The sequence below is a fragment of the Podarcis erhardii genome (assembly GCF_964252035.2).
Source record: "Podarcis erhardii genome assembly, chromosome: 5".
Classification (NCBI taxonomy): domain Eukaryota; kingdom Metazoa; phylum Chordata; class Lepidosauria; order Squamata; family Lacertidae; genus Podarcis; species Podarcis erhardii.
Genome location: NC_138509.1, coordinates 27,095,386 through 27,107,846, shown reverse-complemented (window position 1 = coordinate 27,107,846; position 12,461 = coordinate 27,095,386). Strand labels below are relative to the sequence as shown.

Here is a 12,461-nt window from a genome sequence, read left to right as displayed (position 1 = left end):
TCCAAACTTGGTGCTGTATGTTTCAATCTGATCTGTCAAAACTACAGTGGTTACAAGGAGATATTGCAAACAATGCTGCTTGGTATTATATTAAGGAATGTTATGCATGGTATTTTGACTGTATTCCTTGAATTATAAAAATAAGCAACCACTTCCTAGAAACAGGAATGTTTTGCAATGCAGAAACATAGTTTGTGGTAGACCTTCGTTTGCAAACATCTGCCAAATCCCTCCTCCCTCCCCCGACCCATTAGCAGAAATGCGTTTATTATGGCGAGGATTGGGGTGGGGGGGTCAATAAGGCTTGGGAAAAAATGGTTTGTATGATCCACACCATGCATTTGGCAAGGGGGAGAACTGAGAACATTTCGCTGGAACTCAATCAAGGGACAAAATCATTCCCTGTGAGTAGTCTTGATAATTCTTGAATATTATGCTCTGGGGAAGATTATGAATCTGAGCATGAGGCAGACTGGAACATTTGGAGTTGATGTCTACCAGATAGTACAAAGGAGAGGATTAGAAGGCAGAATTCTCATGTTTGCATACATAGATCTTTTATGGCAAGTTGCACAATATAAAAGCCTTGCTCCGCAGAGATTTCATTCCAATTTTGACGGTATTGATTTTACAGCCTCTCCCATCTCAAGCAGCTCTTCCAATGGCTATCAATCATGACTTCTAAATAGAATTACTACATATAAAGGGTGGCTTTCCCTTAAATACAACATGCTGGAGAGGCTATGCTTGCAAGTGCCCAGAGGCAACTTGTCGGCAGCTAGTAGTGGAAATGGCACGGTAGATTAGATGGCGCTTTGGTCTAATTCAGCAAAACAATCCTTATGTATGGAGGGCAGCATTGTGGACCCCAAAAGTGCTGTAAAATATCCAGATGAAAATTCAAGGTAGCTTAAATGCAGCAGACGCGGCACCTCTTAAAGCTCACAACCGTCTTATTATCTTAACCTTGCTGCCTTTCTCACAAACAACGAAATAAGGTATTATAATAGTTTCATGTGGTACAGTGTTGGTGCATCAGAGTACAGATGGTGGAAATGACACATATTTGCTATCTGTGGTTTAATGTATGATTTCCAGCATTATTCTTTCCACAACCCTATCCAACCCCCTAGAAATAATGGGACTCGTTATTGATATCTGGTGAAAAGATGTTATTGGGACGGGGGTTGGGGGAGCATCACAAGTCTACACATACTGCTTTTAGCTCTCTGGAATGGGGAAAAAAATAATCTAGTGTTAATTCCCAGTCTTGAGCTGTCCTGTCCTGCCTTGGTATGCAAATAGTAACAACAAGAGGGCACTATTGGGCAGACATGATGGAACACTGAAAGTTGCCAGCTGTTAAAAGACAAATTGGTTTCTGGGAAAACCAGCAGTGGCTCCTGCCTTTTCTCCCCCCACTCCAACTTAATTTGAACCTTCATTTAAAGTAAGTCTTTTGAGAAGCCCATTCACACATTATGGAGGGCAAACGTAGGCTTGCAACTCAAAATGCTCTTGATAGGGAACTGCAGTCAAACTTGGCTCTCTGGTGAATGTACCATCATTTATTTATTTTTGCGAGGGGTGGGATAGTTTACAAAACCTTACGTGCACACCAAAGAAACATCATGTGTGAATTGACCATGCGCAGGCAGCAATGTGCAGCAAACTATTAAAAAATATTCTAGTAACCTGAAAGCAGACTTTACTGTCTGGGACATTCTTGGCAATCACTGAATTTTAAAGTTAAGTGAATGCAAACTTTTCCTGCTTTTAACGTGAAAAAAATGTATTAAAAATATAATATTAACAAAGAATCTGTGTACTAGTGAGAAGAAGGGGAAAATCAGGTTAGTTTGGTGTACAGACATATTTTTTTTAAACGCTGAATTTACAAACAAAAAGAGCAAGTGGTGTCTGATTCCTAGTGTCACACAGGTTCTTTTATGCAGTAGAAAGAAGCTGCTTTGGCCGACTGATTGTAAATGTTGCTTGGATGTAAAAAATTGTTATACACTTATATCCCTTGGGAGTCTGCAACATTGCGCATGCCAGAAAGGTCACAGAGAGCTCAAAGCAACTTTTGCTAATAAACTCACTGCATTCAGTTAATAAATGATCAAAATAAAAATTATCTAAACAAGTTGATGAAACTCAAATTGGGCAAAACTGGAACAATTAGTATAATTGGGCAAATATTACCTAGACCACTGAAATATCCATCAACTTTTGCTTTTCTTAGTTTCTCTGTTTCTAGTTGTAAGCTCCGTTCTCCACATTAGCTGGTTACTTTCCCCAAAAATAATGAAAATTTGCTAATAAATAATAATAATAATAATAATAATAATAATAATAATAAGTCTTAGCCTATCAGAAGTGTGGGCAGGAGTTTTTAAGCTTGGTCAAGACAACTTCTCCAATTCTTGGTGTGGATACAGAAAACATGATTAAATCTCACCAGATGAGTCAACTGAGCATGTTCATTCTTGGGATGGGAAACTCAAATGGGGCACAAGGAAGGTATTCAAGGAAGCATAATAAGGCAATGGAAATGGCAGGCTTCCTGCAGTCTCAGCCCAATCAATCTTCACACTGACCAGATTAAGGCTGCATGGGCTTGGGGTCAAACCAATGGACCAAATCAAAACACTCACAAACCATGAACTGGGAGACTATGGTTGCAAGCCTTAAAAAACAAAACAAACCTTGTTCCTTTTAAGAGTAGTATGGCCTTCAAGGGAACGACAGTGGCACAAGAAGTGTGGAATTTCTGTTAGCTGTATACAGGACAGTCTTTTGCTTCATTAAGAAATACATATGGATTACGCATATTTGATATCCCCCTGCCCCATCAACCTGACATAGCAGGTTGGGGTAGGGAACAACCTGATAAGTTAGGAAATTCAGAGAGTACAGTGGTACCCTGGTTGTTGAACGGCTTGGCTCCTGAACGCCGCAAACCCGGGAGTGTGTGTTCTGGCTTGCAAACGTTTTTCAGAAGCCAAACGTCCGACATGGCTTCCGCAGCTTCTGATTGAGTCCAGGAAGCTTCTGCACCCAATCGGAAGCCGCACCTTGGAATGGATTAAGTTTGAGAGCCAATGGACCACTGTAGCTCTTAATAGTCTTAATAGTCTTGGATCATTTGGAAAAGTTAGTTCATATTGGCAGGTTTATGACAAGGTGACTGCACTGGGATTTGTGCTGGCTCCAGTTCTTCAAGCAGGGCAACCTCATTGATCTCCCCACCCTTACCCCAGCCTCCTTAACTTGGAAGACGTAGGACATGCAGATGGGGAATTCTCTCATGTTGCCTCAGGCTTTCTTGGGTGCTCCATACAAAGTCCAAATGATGGCTCTTTCAGGGTGGTGGTCCCTCACAAACCTTGGGACCCTGGCGAATGCCTAATCTTACTTACCAGTGAAGCTGCAACACCAGGCGGTGACTGGCAAGTCTGAATGAGTCATTAGGCACCAACTACCCTTGACACAACTTTTCAAAAGTGTCTCATTTGTGGCAAGCCATTAAAAGAGCAGCCAAATTGAGTCTACCTACATATCAATGAACCAGAAGGTACCCTTCTCTTCAACGTTACGTGTGTATTTATAATGCATTCTCATTTTCTTTCCAGCTGGTTTTTGTCCCTTGTTTCCATTTCCCATTAAGACCCTAATCAAGTCCCAAGTGTGCTTAATATAATCAACACAATTAAATTTTATTCACTTCAGTGGGCCTCTTATCATACAGGACTTGGGCTCCACTTAGCCGATTTTTAAGTGCACAGATGTCCAGCATATGTGTGAATTCGAACAAATCAGCATCGTTGCACACTTATATAGCACTTTTTTCATCTTCAAAGTGTTTTATAGAGCTCCCAGGGCCTCCATAAAACCTGGGAGGTGGCAGGGGGTATCAGTTGATCTTCAGAGTACGCTAAAGTAAATCAAAGTCAGGCCTAGTCCATAAAAAGACAAACATGGGCTTTGCATTATGATCTCAAGCATAGTGCATAACGGTCTGAATAGCTGGTAATATTGATTTAGGAGAGTTTGGCAATAGAAATGCTAAGAAATATTAAGAAAAGGACCGAAAATTAAACTTGCCAACAACATAATACTATTACAGTGGTGCCCCGCAAGACGAACGCCTCGCAAGACGGAAAACCCGCTAGACGAAAGGGTTTTCCATTTTGGAGGCGCTTCGCAAAACGAATTTCCCTATGGGCTTGCTTCGCAAGACTGCGGGGTTTTTTCCCTCCCCCCCCTTTTCCTAAGCCCTAAGCCGCTTATCAGCTGATCCGCTGATAAGCTGCTTATCAGCTGATCCGCTAAAAGCCGCTAAACCGCTAATAGTGCTAATCCGCTAAGCTGTCAATGGGGTTGCTTCGCAAGAAGAAAAAACCGCTATACAAAGAGCCTCACGGAACGGATTAATTTCGTCTTGCGAGGCACCACTGTATACAGATCTAGGCTATGGCTACATTTGCAATATTGCTTCATTGCCCTAACTGACCTTGTTTGTACCTCCCAGACTAGTACAAACACTGGAACTTAACTATCCTTCAGATTTCTCTGAATTTTATGATAGGGTGCTTATCTCAAAAAACAATACTAAAAAAGCATATTTTATTTTAAAAAATGTTTAGAAATGCACCCAATGACATAAAGTATGGCTCTAAATAACATGTTCTCATTCTTTTTAAAACAGATAAATGAAAAATGGGACAGAATGGATTTATGACTGGCTACATGCAAAACTTACATGGGCCTGAAACAGACCGATCAATCCATCCCTAAGGGATGACGTAACTATTCTAGGTAAGAGGCTGCTTGTTTATGATCCCCTGAAAGGTTACAATATTTTTATGCCCTTGGATGTTCTGAATATCTTCCACCAGCACATATAGGGGAAAATTTCACAACCCTGATGACTCTCAGATTCAAACAAACAAACACAACCTTCAATAGAGGAAAATTAAAGTTTAATTTTATTTATCTTTTCATAGAACACTCAAATAATATAAAAATAGATGTGCTATGGTAAAGAACAGTGCTTTCTGGATGATGAAACAGCGTCCCAATTATGCTGACTGTAGGTAATAGAAACACATCACAGGGCTTGCTGTCCTGTGTTTTATATAGCAAGTGTAAGACACCACCATCCCTCTGCTTGCTCAGTTCTTTCAGGCCTTCTTCAGCTTTTCTATTCTTGCAGAATAGGCCTCTTGCTGCGTCTGTAGCCTTTCATTAATCTCAGTCTGTAAAGACAATTTTAAAGAAGAAGTAGATGTAACTGAGCTATCAGCTACTGCACATTGTCTTCATGGTTTCACTATAGCAAAGGCAGACATTATTCTTTGGACATCTTCCTGTTTTGCAGATGTTACAATGCCCCAGCCTGCACTTGCACAACAATACTTTATTTCATTACTGTGTGCATAGTTCAATGCACTATATATGCTTGTCATGAACAGGAAGTGACCACCATCTCTCAATTCACCCCACCAGTAACCTTGCCTTCTCAGATGAATTTTACCAATAAATCTAAATTGGTGAGAGGAGGTGGAATCCTCTGGCATTTGAGTTATTTTCCATTCTCCCCTCCCTTCACAGCAGATGTTTAATCTTTAGAGCAGATCTATTGCACTTAAGAGTGCATTACTGGAAATGTAATGAAGCAATGTGCACAACAAGAAGCCAGAACTACTTTACTAGATGTTGCTTGTCTCTCTCAACTAAAGCTTCATTGCAAATGAACATCATACAAACAAGCATCAGAATGCTTGGATTTCGTTGCAGTATTCAGAACAATGTCACAAGGATGGCAACAAATATTCCTTGACAGTGATCGTATGTTTCTGCCACTTTCGTTTTCTTTTGTTTCTGCAACTTTGTACAAATGCTGGCTGAATGTATCAGTGGCCTTGGAATTTATGTAACCTTTTACATAGGTGGATGTGGGTATCTCTTTTGTAGGAAATGTATACTTTTGTGCATTCTGTAATTTCCTGTTTTTGTGGAGGGAATATGGTTGAGAAAAGCAGCCCCCAAAGCGGCAGAATACAAGAGAAAAAGAACAGTTTTCTCTCTCTGCTGCTTCAGACATAGTTTAAATGCATCTAAGAGTTAATACCAAATTCTCTGCTGAATTCAAAATGATGTTGTTGAAGTCTTGGTGAACTGGAACGGAATTTAGCTCAAAAATCACTTTGTGAAAGAGAACTAGTAGGCAGTGTTTTAAATATGGCACAGGCATATTGTGGCCCATTTTAGCCAATTTCTGGTGGAAGGCCTCATGTATAATGGTTGCTGAGATTCTGACAAAAATGATGGACGAAAAAGGACCTTGTACTCACCCAGTTAAATACTTGTCATGTCTCTGAACATGAGTGCATAAGAACAGAATAATTTAACACAGATTAGTTATGCCTTCACTGTTAAGAGATCCTCAGGGTGCTCTTCTGATATTTAAGTTTGAAGCCCCATTGGTGGTCCCTAGGGATCCTAGTTAAAACCACACAGTATTTTTATAAGCCAAATTTGAAACGATTTGTTTCAGAGACAGTGTTAATAGCAAACCTCAACAAAAGATGTAAACTAGGTTGTAAAATTGTTTTAATCGTTGGCTTTATGGACTGTGTAATGTTTGCACCCTGCTCTGGGTCCCTTTTTGGTGGCAGAAGATGCATCTTAAATAAAAGGAATACAGATTAGAATCATATCATGTTCCTCATACGTGGCCCAGATTAATAAAATCCTCCAGAATAAAAAAGGAAGGGAGGGAGTGGGGGAGTTAGACAGTGGAACATAAAGACAAAAGGGCACCTTGAATTTGCCCCTAAGACGACATCCAAAATCCCTGAGGCTTGATGAGTATTCTCCTTGATTTTGACAGGAGGGTTATCTGTTCAATCGGACAAAGACCCACTACAATGAAATGGTTCACGGCTATAGACAACAATACAGATGGATTTCCAGAGATTCACTTTTATAGCGATCACAGGATGAACTTCTCCTTCTCCTTATCGTATGTGGGGATGCTGAGAAAGACAGCAGCTCCAGAAACAGGGCAAAAAGCAAATGGCTCACACAGGATGAAGAGAGCAGGGAGAAGGGGAGATGAGAAAAGAGCTATAGCTGGGCCATAGAAGCAGAGAGTCTTACACTTAACATTTTTAAAATACTGCAATCCTATGCATGGCTAAGCACCACTGAGTTCAATGCTACCACTCCCCAGTAAGTGCAAACAGGATAGCAGCTTAATTGTTCCAAGTCTAAAACTGGTTCCAAGGTGGGGGTGGGGCAAAGAGAGAGAGAGAGAGAGAGAGAGAGAGTGTCAGAGTCCTTGTATTGGGATTAAACCACAAGATATTCAAGTAATGGCAGGCACTATATAGATACACATCAAAATAACCAAATCTTATTTTGCCCACTGACACATTTTTGCAAATTGCCGACATGCAAATAAAAATACCTACATTGCTTTATTTTAAATGTAACTTTTGGGGGGGCTGTCTGACTTTTCACAATAGTGCCGGGGGCAAAAGATGGGGAGGAAGGGAGAAAGAAGAGGCCCATCCTAAAGGCATGTGTTTATAGTGATTTTATTAAGTACCCCTGATTTGCATTAGGGGGAACTGTTGGTTGCAAATCCACTGAAGAGAACTGTGTTTCTTCTATACAATTATTGAAAAAGAGGACAAACGTGAGGTTAGCTTGACTGTCCTTCAACTGCTTCCTAGTGCTGCATGAGAGGGCAAGAATGCAAATGTCTTTATATGACACAGTAGACTTACAAACCAAGGAAGTCATATGATGGTTATTCCTGAAGCTGAATATGCAGACTCTCGCAGAATGGTACTATCTAACCTAGACCTACACACCTTACAATGTATCATGTTGGATGCTGCCTGCTAGCTATGGAGGGCACTTCTCCATATATAGGCTTGTCTGTTTTTCCTGCCCAGCTAGGACAAAAAAATAGCAGTGGGTGAGCTGTTGTGTACTTGGTAGGCCACAACACATGGCTGGTGGGGTTTGTTAAAGCTTTGTAGGTCCTACTCTGCGCAGTCCTGATTTGCCTTGTTCTTCTGTCCTTGCATCTGCCAAACAATAAACTAACGACTGAAACAAACCACACACCAACCTTTAGTCCTGTTTATTTTCTATATTGGAAAATTGTATGCTGCTGCATGAAACATACTTTTCACCCTATGCATTATTATCTAGCATTCCACTCCAGCCCTTTCTTCTGGAATTGCTATTCTTTGTTCACTTACTTTTTGTAAAGAATCCAGGGGACACCACTGCCAAATCCTCGCTGTTATGTATTGTCCTCCAGCATATTTTATGATTTGTAACTTTTGAAAACGTTTTTAGCAATAAAATGCAACTGCAGCACCAGCCTGCCCACTGGGGACAGACAAAGCACTATTCCAGCTTTCCTGAGTTCCTGTGCCTTTAATTAAAGGTTTCAAGTTTGTAGGACTTGCCTGTTGTGTCACTTCCTGTTGATCACAGCTAGGGATTAGTGATTAACAGGCTCTTAATGGCCCTGGGAAATGCCTGTCTTTAATTGCTCCATTTTCAGTTTCTGTTTCCATGCAGAGTATTATCTGAAGGCTTTAATTACTGAGTTTCTCATGTTAATTTTTTCTTTTCATGTTTAATAGTAAAATGGCAGCATTATTTTTTCCAAAAATTCAGGTCAACAAGTCACTAAAACTCTGCCTATGGCATGAACAGGAACTGATATTGGAGCAATTAAGAGACTAATCCCCAGAAGCCATCAGCACAAAACAATGAAAAGGCCAAATCCTGCAGACAGGATTTCTAATGTTAGAAAGTGTCTCTGATGAATGTGGCTAACTTGTGGGTAAGCGTTATACAAGGATCATAATATAGGACCTCTATTTTAATTCTGCTTCCAGCTAATTACGGAAAAGAAACGTCCCAGCAATCCAAAAGGGCTTGAGTGCAGAAGCAATTCCAAATAATTTAGGCATTGCTTGGATTACAGAAATAGTATATTTCTAAGGTCAATGGGCAGGGACTAAATAATATGAACAAAAAATGCTTTGGTTTTGGAACGGACTTCCAGAACGGATTGAGAACCAAGGTACCACTGTATTGTACTTGAGTCTATAATGAGCTGTGTGCAGGATCCTGCATCAATGCACATTTCTGTATGCATCATGCATACAGAATAAAAGCAGCAAAGAATCTTGTGGCACCCTGAAGACTAACACATTTATTACGGCATAAGGTTTTCACAAACCAATGGACTGTAGTCCACAAAATTCTTTGCAGTAAGAAACTTTTAAAGTCACAAGATCCTTTGTTGTGTTTTGCTGCAACAGAGTGCTATCGCCACCCCTCCGGAAATACCTGAATACCGCTGAGCATTTCACCGGTGATCTGGCCCAGTACCATCTGAACGTCCTCGATGGTGTAACCTGTCAAAGGATCCACAATGGTTTCGGCTTCAGCCTCCTCTTCCAGAGGAACGCCTCCCTCCATTTCCTAACAGGGTGGAAGGAAATCTTAGATGAAAGGTGTTCGTTTCGGCACCATATGCAAAAGCGGCATTGCTGTACAGTATTGGCGTAAAAGAGGTAACTTGGGAGTTTGTTTTGGCCTAGACAGTGGACGGAAGGGTGTCACATTACTTAAGAAACTGAGCAGAAGAGCAGAGCCTCAAAGCTAGCAAGTACCTTGCTACCAGCTGGTATAGTATATTTTGGGCCCATGAGAAATTGTGATGAGCACCATCACACACCACCTTTTCTATTATCTACCAGGTTGTTTTTTTTAGTGTGCAGTTGGACACAAAATGTGCAGCTGATAATCTTAGCCATGTCCTTGTAAACTGGTGACCCTGCAAAGCATTTGCTCTCATCCTGCAAAATCATGGCGCGCACAAACTCAACAAACGCAGTGCCCAACATTTCATCAATGAAAACAGATTTATTTGCAGTACTGCTTTCTTAGAGGAGTGCCACAAACACAACCCAAAAGCAGAATACTACTTCCAAGTCTGATTTCAGCTGGGGGGGGGGGACTCTGTGGGTGCTGGGTTTCCATGGGAACCACACTGGGGACCTCTGTAACAGAGGAAACAAATTCTCATCTTAAAGTGGGTGTAATTATAAACTGCATTTAATTATGCCTGCTTCTGCAGAGAAAGTAAAATATATGCAATACACCAGCTCCTCTTGAATTTTTTTGATAGCTCAGTTGATTAGAACAGTGTTTCCCAACCTTGTGCCTCCAGCTGTTTTTGAACTACAACTCCCATCATCCCTGACTAGCAAGACCAGTGGCAAGGGATGATGGGAATTGTAGTCCAAAAACAGCTGGAGGCACAAGGTTGGGAAACACTGGATTAGAACATGGTGCTGGTAACACCAAGATTGCAGGTTTGACAGTTGCATATTCCTGCATTACAGGAACTTGGACTAAATGATCCTCAAGGTCTTTCCAGTTCTATAATTCTATGCTTCTGTGTTAGAAGACCAGCAAAATTTATATGGCGGCAGTTCCCAAAAGCCTCACCTTGATGGATAATTAAGGAGCATATCATTTCCTTGACCAAGATAGCTTTAATGGGAAAATTCTCCTTTACCTTAGTTGCATCCTCTTCACCTGGGATCTGCGCTATAAATTTGGAATATATATCGTTCGCCAAACCTTCTTCCAAAGGAGCAGGGAAAGGGCTATCGGCGGGCTTGACCAGTTCTACAACATTCTGTTTGGAAAACAAAACGAAAAAGCTTATACAACAAAGATGTATTTAATGCTCATAATACGCTGATGGGTTTTTCAACACACTTTAGGCTGTTAACCAAAAACACTTTTTGTTACTCTCCCAAGTACTCTGAACTGGGCAGTTTCCTGTCATCCTTTCCGGATCTGTATTTAATTTCTAGTCGTATGTTTTTTCCAGGGGTCCTCCTTAAAGCTGAAAAAGCATTCATCTGTCAGCAGATGCTGAATTCTGTTCAATTACTTAGCATGGAATATTACACCATTAGAAGGACCTGTGATTATGGATATCACTACCGTTTAATATATATACATTATAGAAAAGGACTGCCCTTATCAGGGCATAGTTTTATTAGTTTATAAAAGAGTGGTTTTCAATTCCTGGTCTGCAGAATGATGCTAGAGCCCAAACTGCTGGCGTGCAGTACATAAACCAACACAACTTTTTTGCTACTACTGTGCTGCTCTTGTAGCACAAGATAGTTGCCCTTTCATTGCCAGGCCAGTGATTTGTGGCCAACAATCTTTCCCTGTACACGGAAGGAAGATTAAAAAAAATAAAATAAAGGAAAAAAGAAAACCTGAAAGATTCTCTCCTGTAAAGCAAAGAAAAGCTGACTGGCTATAAGGGCAAAAAAACAGCCTTTCCAATCACTTGCTGCTGGGCTGGAAAAAGCTGGCTAGACAAGGGTCCCCAATGTGGTGCTTTGGGGGCCTCAGGCTCCTAGCCCCCCAATTCTTTTTTATATTAGGGGGCTTGAGACTGTTGGATGGGTAGGATTGCATTTTTGGTCTGTTTGTGCAACTGGCCTACTTTATTTTCTTATGTTTTGTTTGGGGAGTTTGTGCAGTGTTTTGCCTGCTGTTTGCAGGGAGGGGGTTCTGAGCACTCCCAATTTTTCTTTTGCGAAATGGGCATTTTGTGGTGCCCATGGCAGTTTCTTAAGTTTTCAGATCTGCTCCTAGGATCAAAAGGGTTGGGACTCCCAGGCTATATTATTGAATGCCTTTACGACGCACTACAAATGCATTACTGGCCATTCAGAATTTCAAAATTATTCAAGCCTTAGCCATTAAGATGTTTGCATGTATACACATGTCTTTACAGTGACCTGTATACCTACAGTGGCTCTCCCTGCATTTTCTCTGCTGCTGTCGCCCTTTCAAACAGCCAATTATACTGACATTATCCCAGAACTAGCTGCTTTTGTGAGTCACAACAGCCCTAACATTTAGACAATAGCTTTTTTAAAAAAATGCAACTGCAAACAGAGAATTAAAATGAAGTATTTTCTTTAGTAACAGAGGTTTTTGAGCTGAACTATGCTTTGAAGCCAGAATGTAGTGATCTAAAAAGCGTTATTTGGCTCAGTCCTTCCTAAATTTTGCATTCTTAACAAGTCCAGGGGAAAATCAGAATGAATGAATTGTGAAGAGAGCCCAGAGCCAAATGTATTTAAATGAATCCTTCTGATGCAATACTTTCCTTTAAAAAAATACAATTAAGCCTTTGTGTTTCTTTTAAACAAAACCTCATGTATACGATTACCAATGATTATGCAGTAAAATCTATTTAAAAATAGAGCAGACAAGGTCAGCACTATAATCCTCTTTTTAAAGTTGCAATTTTTCCAAGGAAAAAATTTACAGCTTTCTTAAGAATGTAGAATAAAGGTGTTTTGCTTCTACAAGCT

At 40.5% G+C, this 12,461-nt stretch overlaps 1 protein-coding gene across 2 annotated transcripts in view; it reads right to left on the bottom strand.

Moving 5' to 3' along the window:
- Positions 1-4,968: 4,968 nt before the first annotated feature.
- Positions 4,969-12,461, bottom strand: part of CABCOCO1 (ciliary associated calcium binding coiled-coil 1) — a 54,676-nt gene continuing 47,183 nt past the window's right edge. For both annotated transcript variants that reach the window (XM_081861265.1, XM_081861264.1), the window contains exons 6-8: positions 10,628-10,750; positions 9,391-9,525; positions 4,969-5,261 (exon numbers count right to left, since the gene is read on the bottom strand). In XM_081861265.1, the coding sequence (XP_081717391.1) occupies positions 5,187-5,261; positions 9,391-9,525; positions 10,628-10,750 (333 nt within the window). In that variant the 3' untranslated portion in view covers positions 4,969-5,186. The remainder of the gene's footprint in view (positions 5,262-9,390; positions 9,526-10,627; positions 10,751-12,461) is intronic.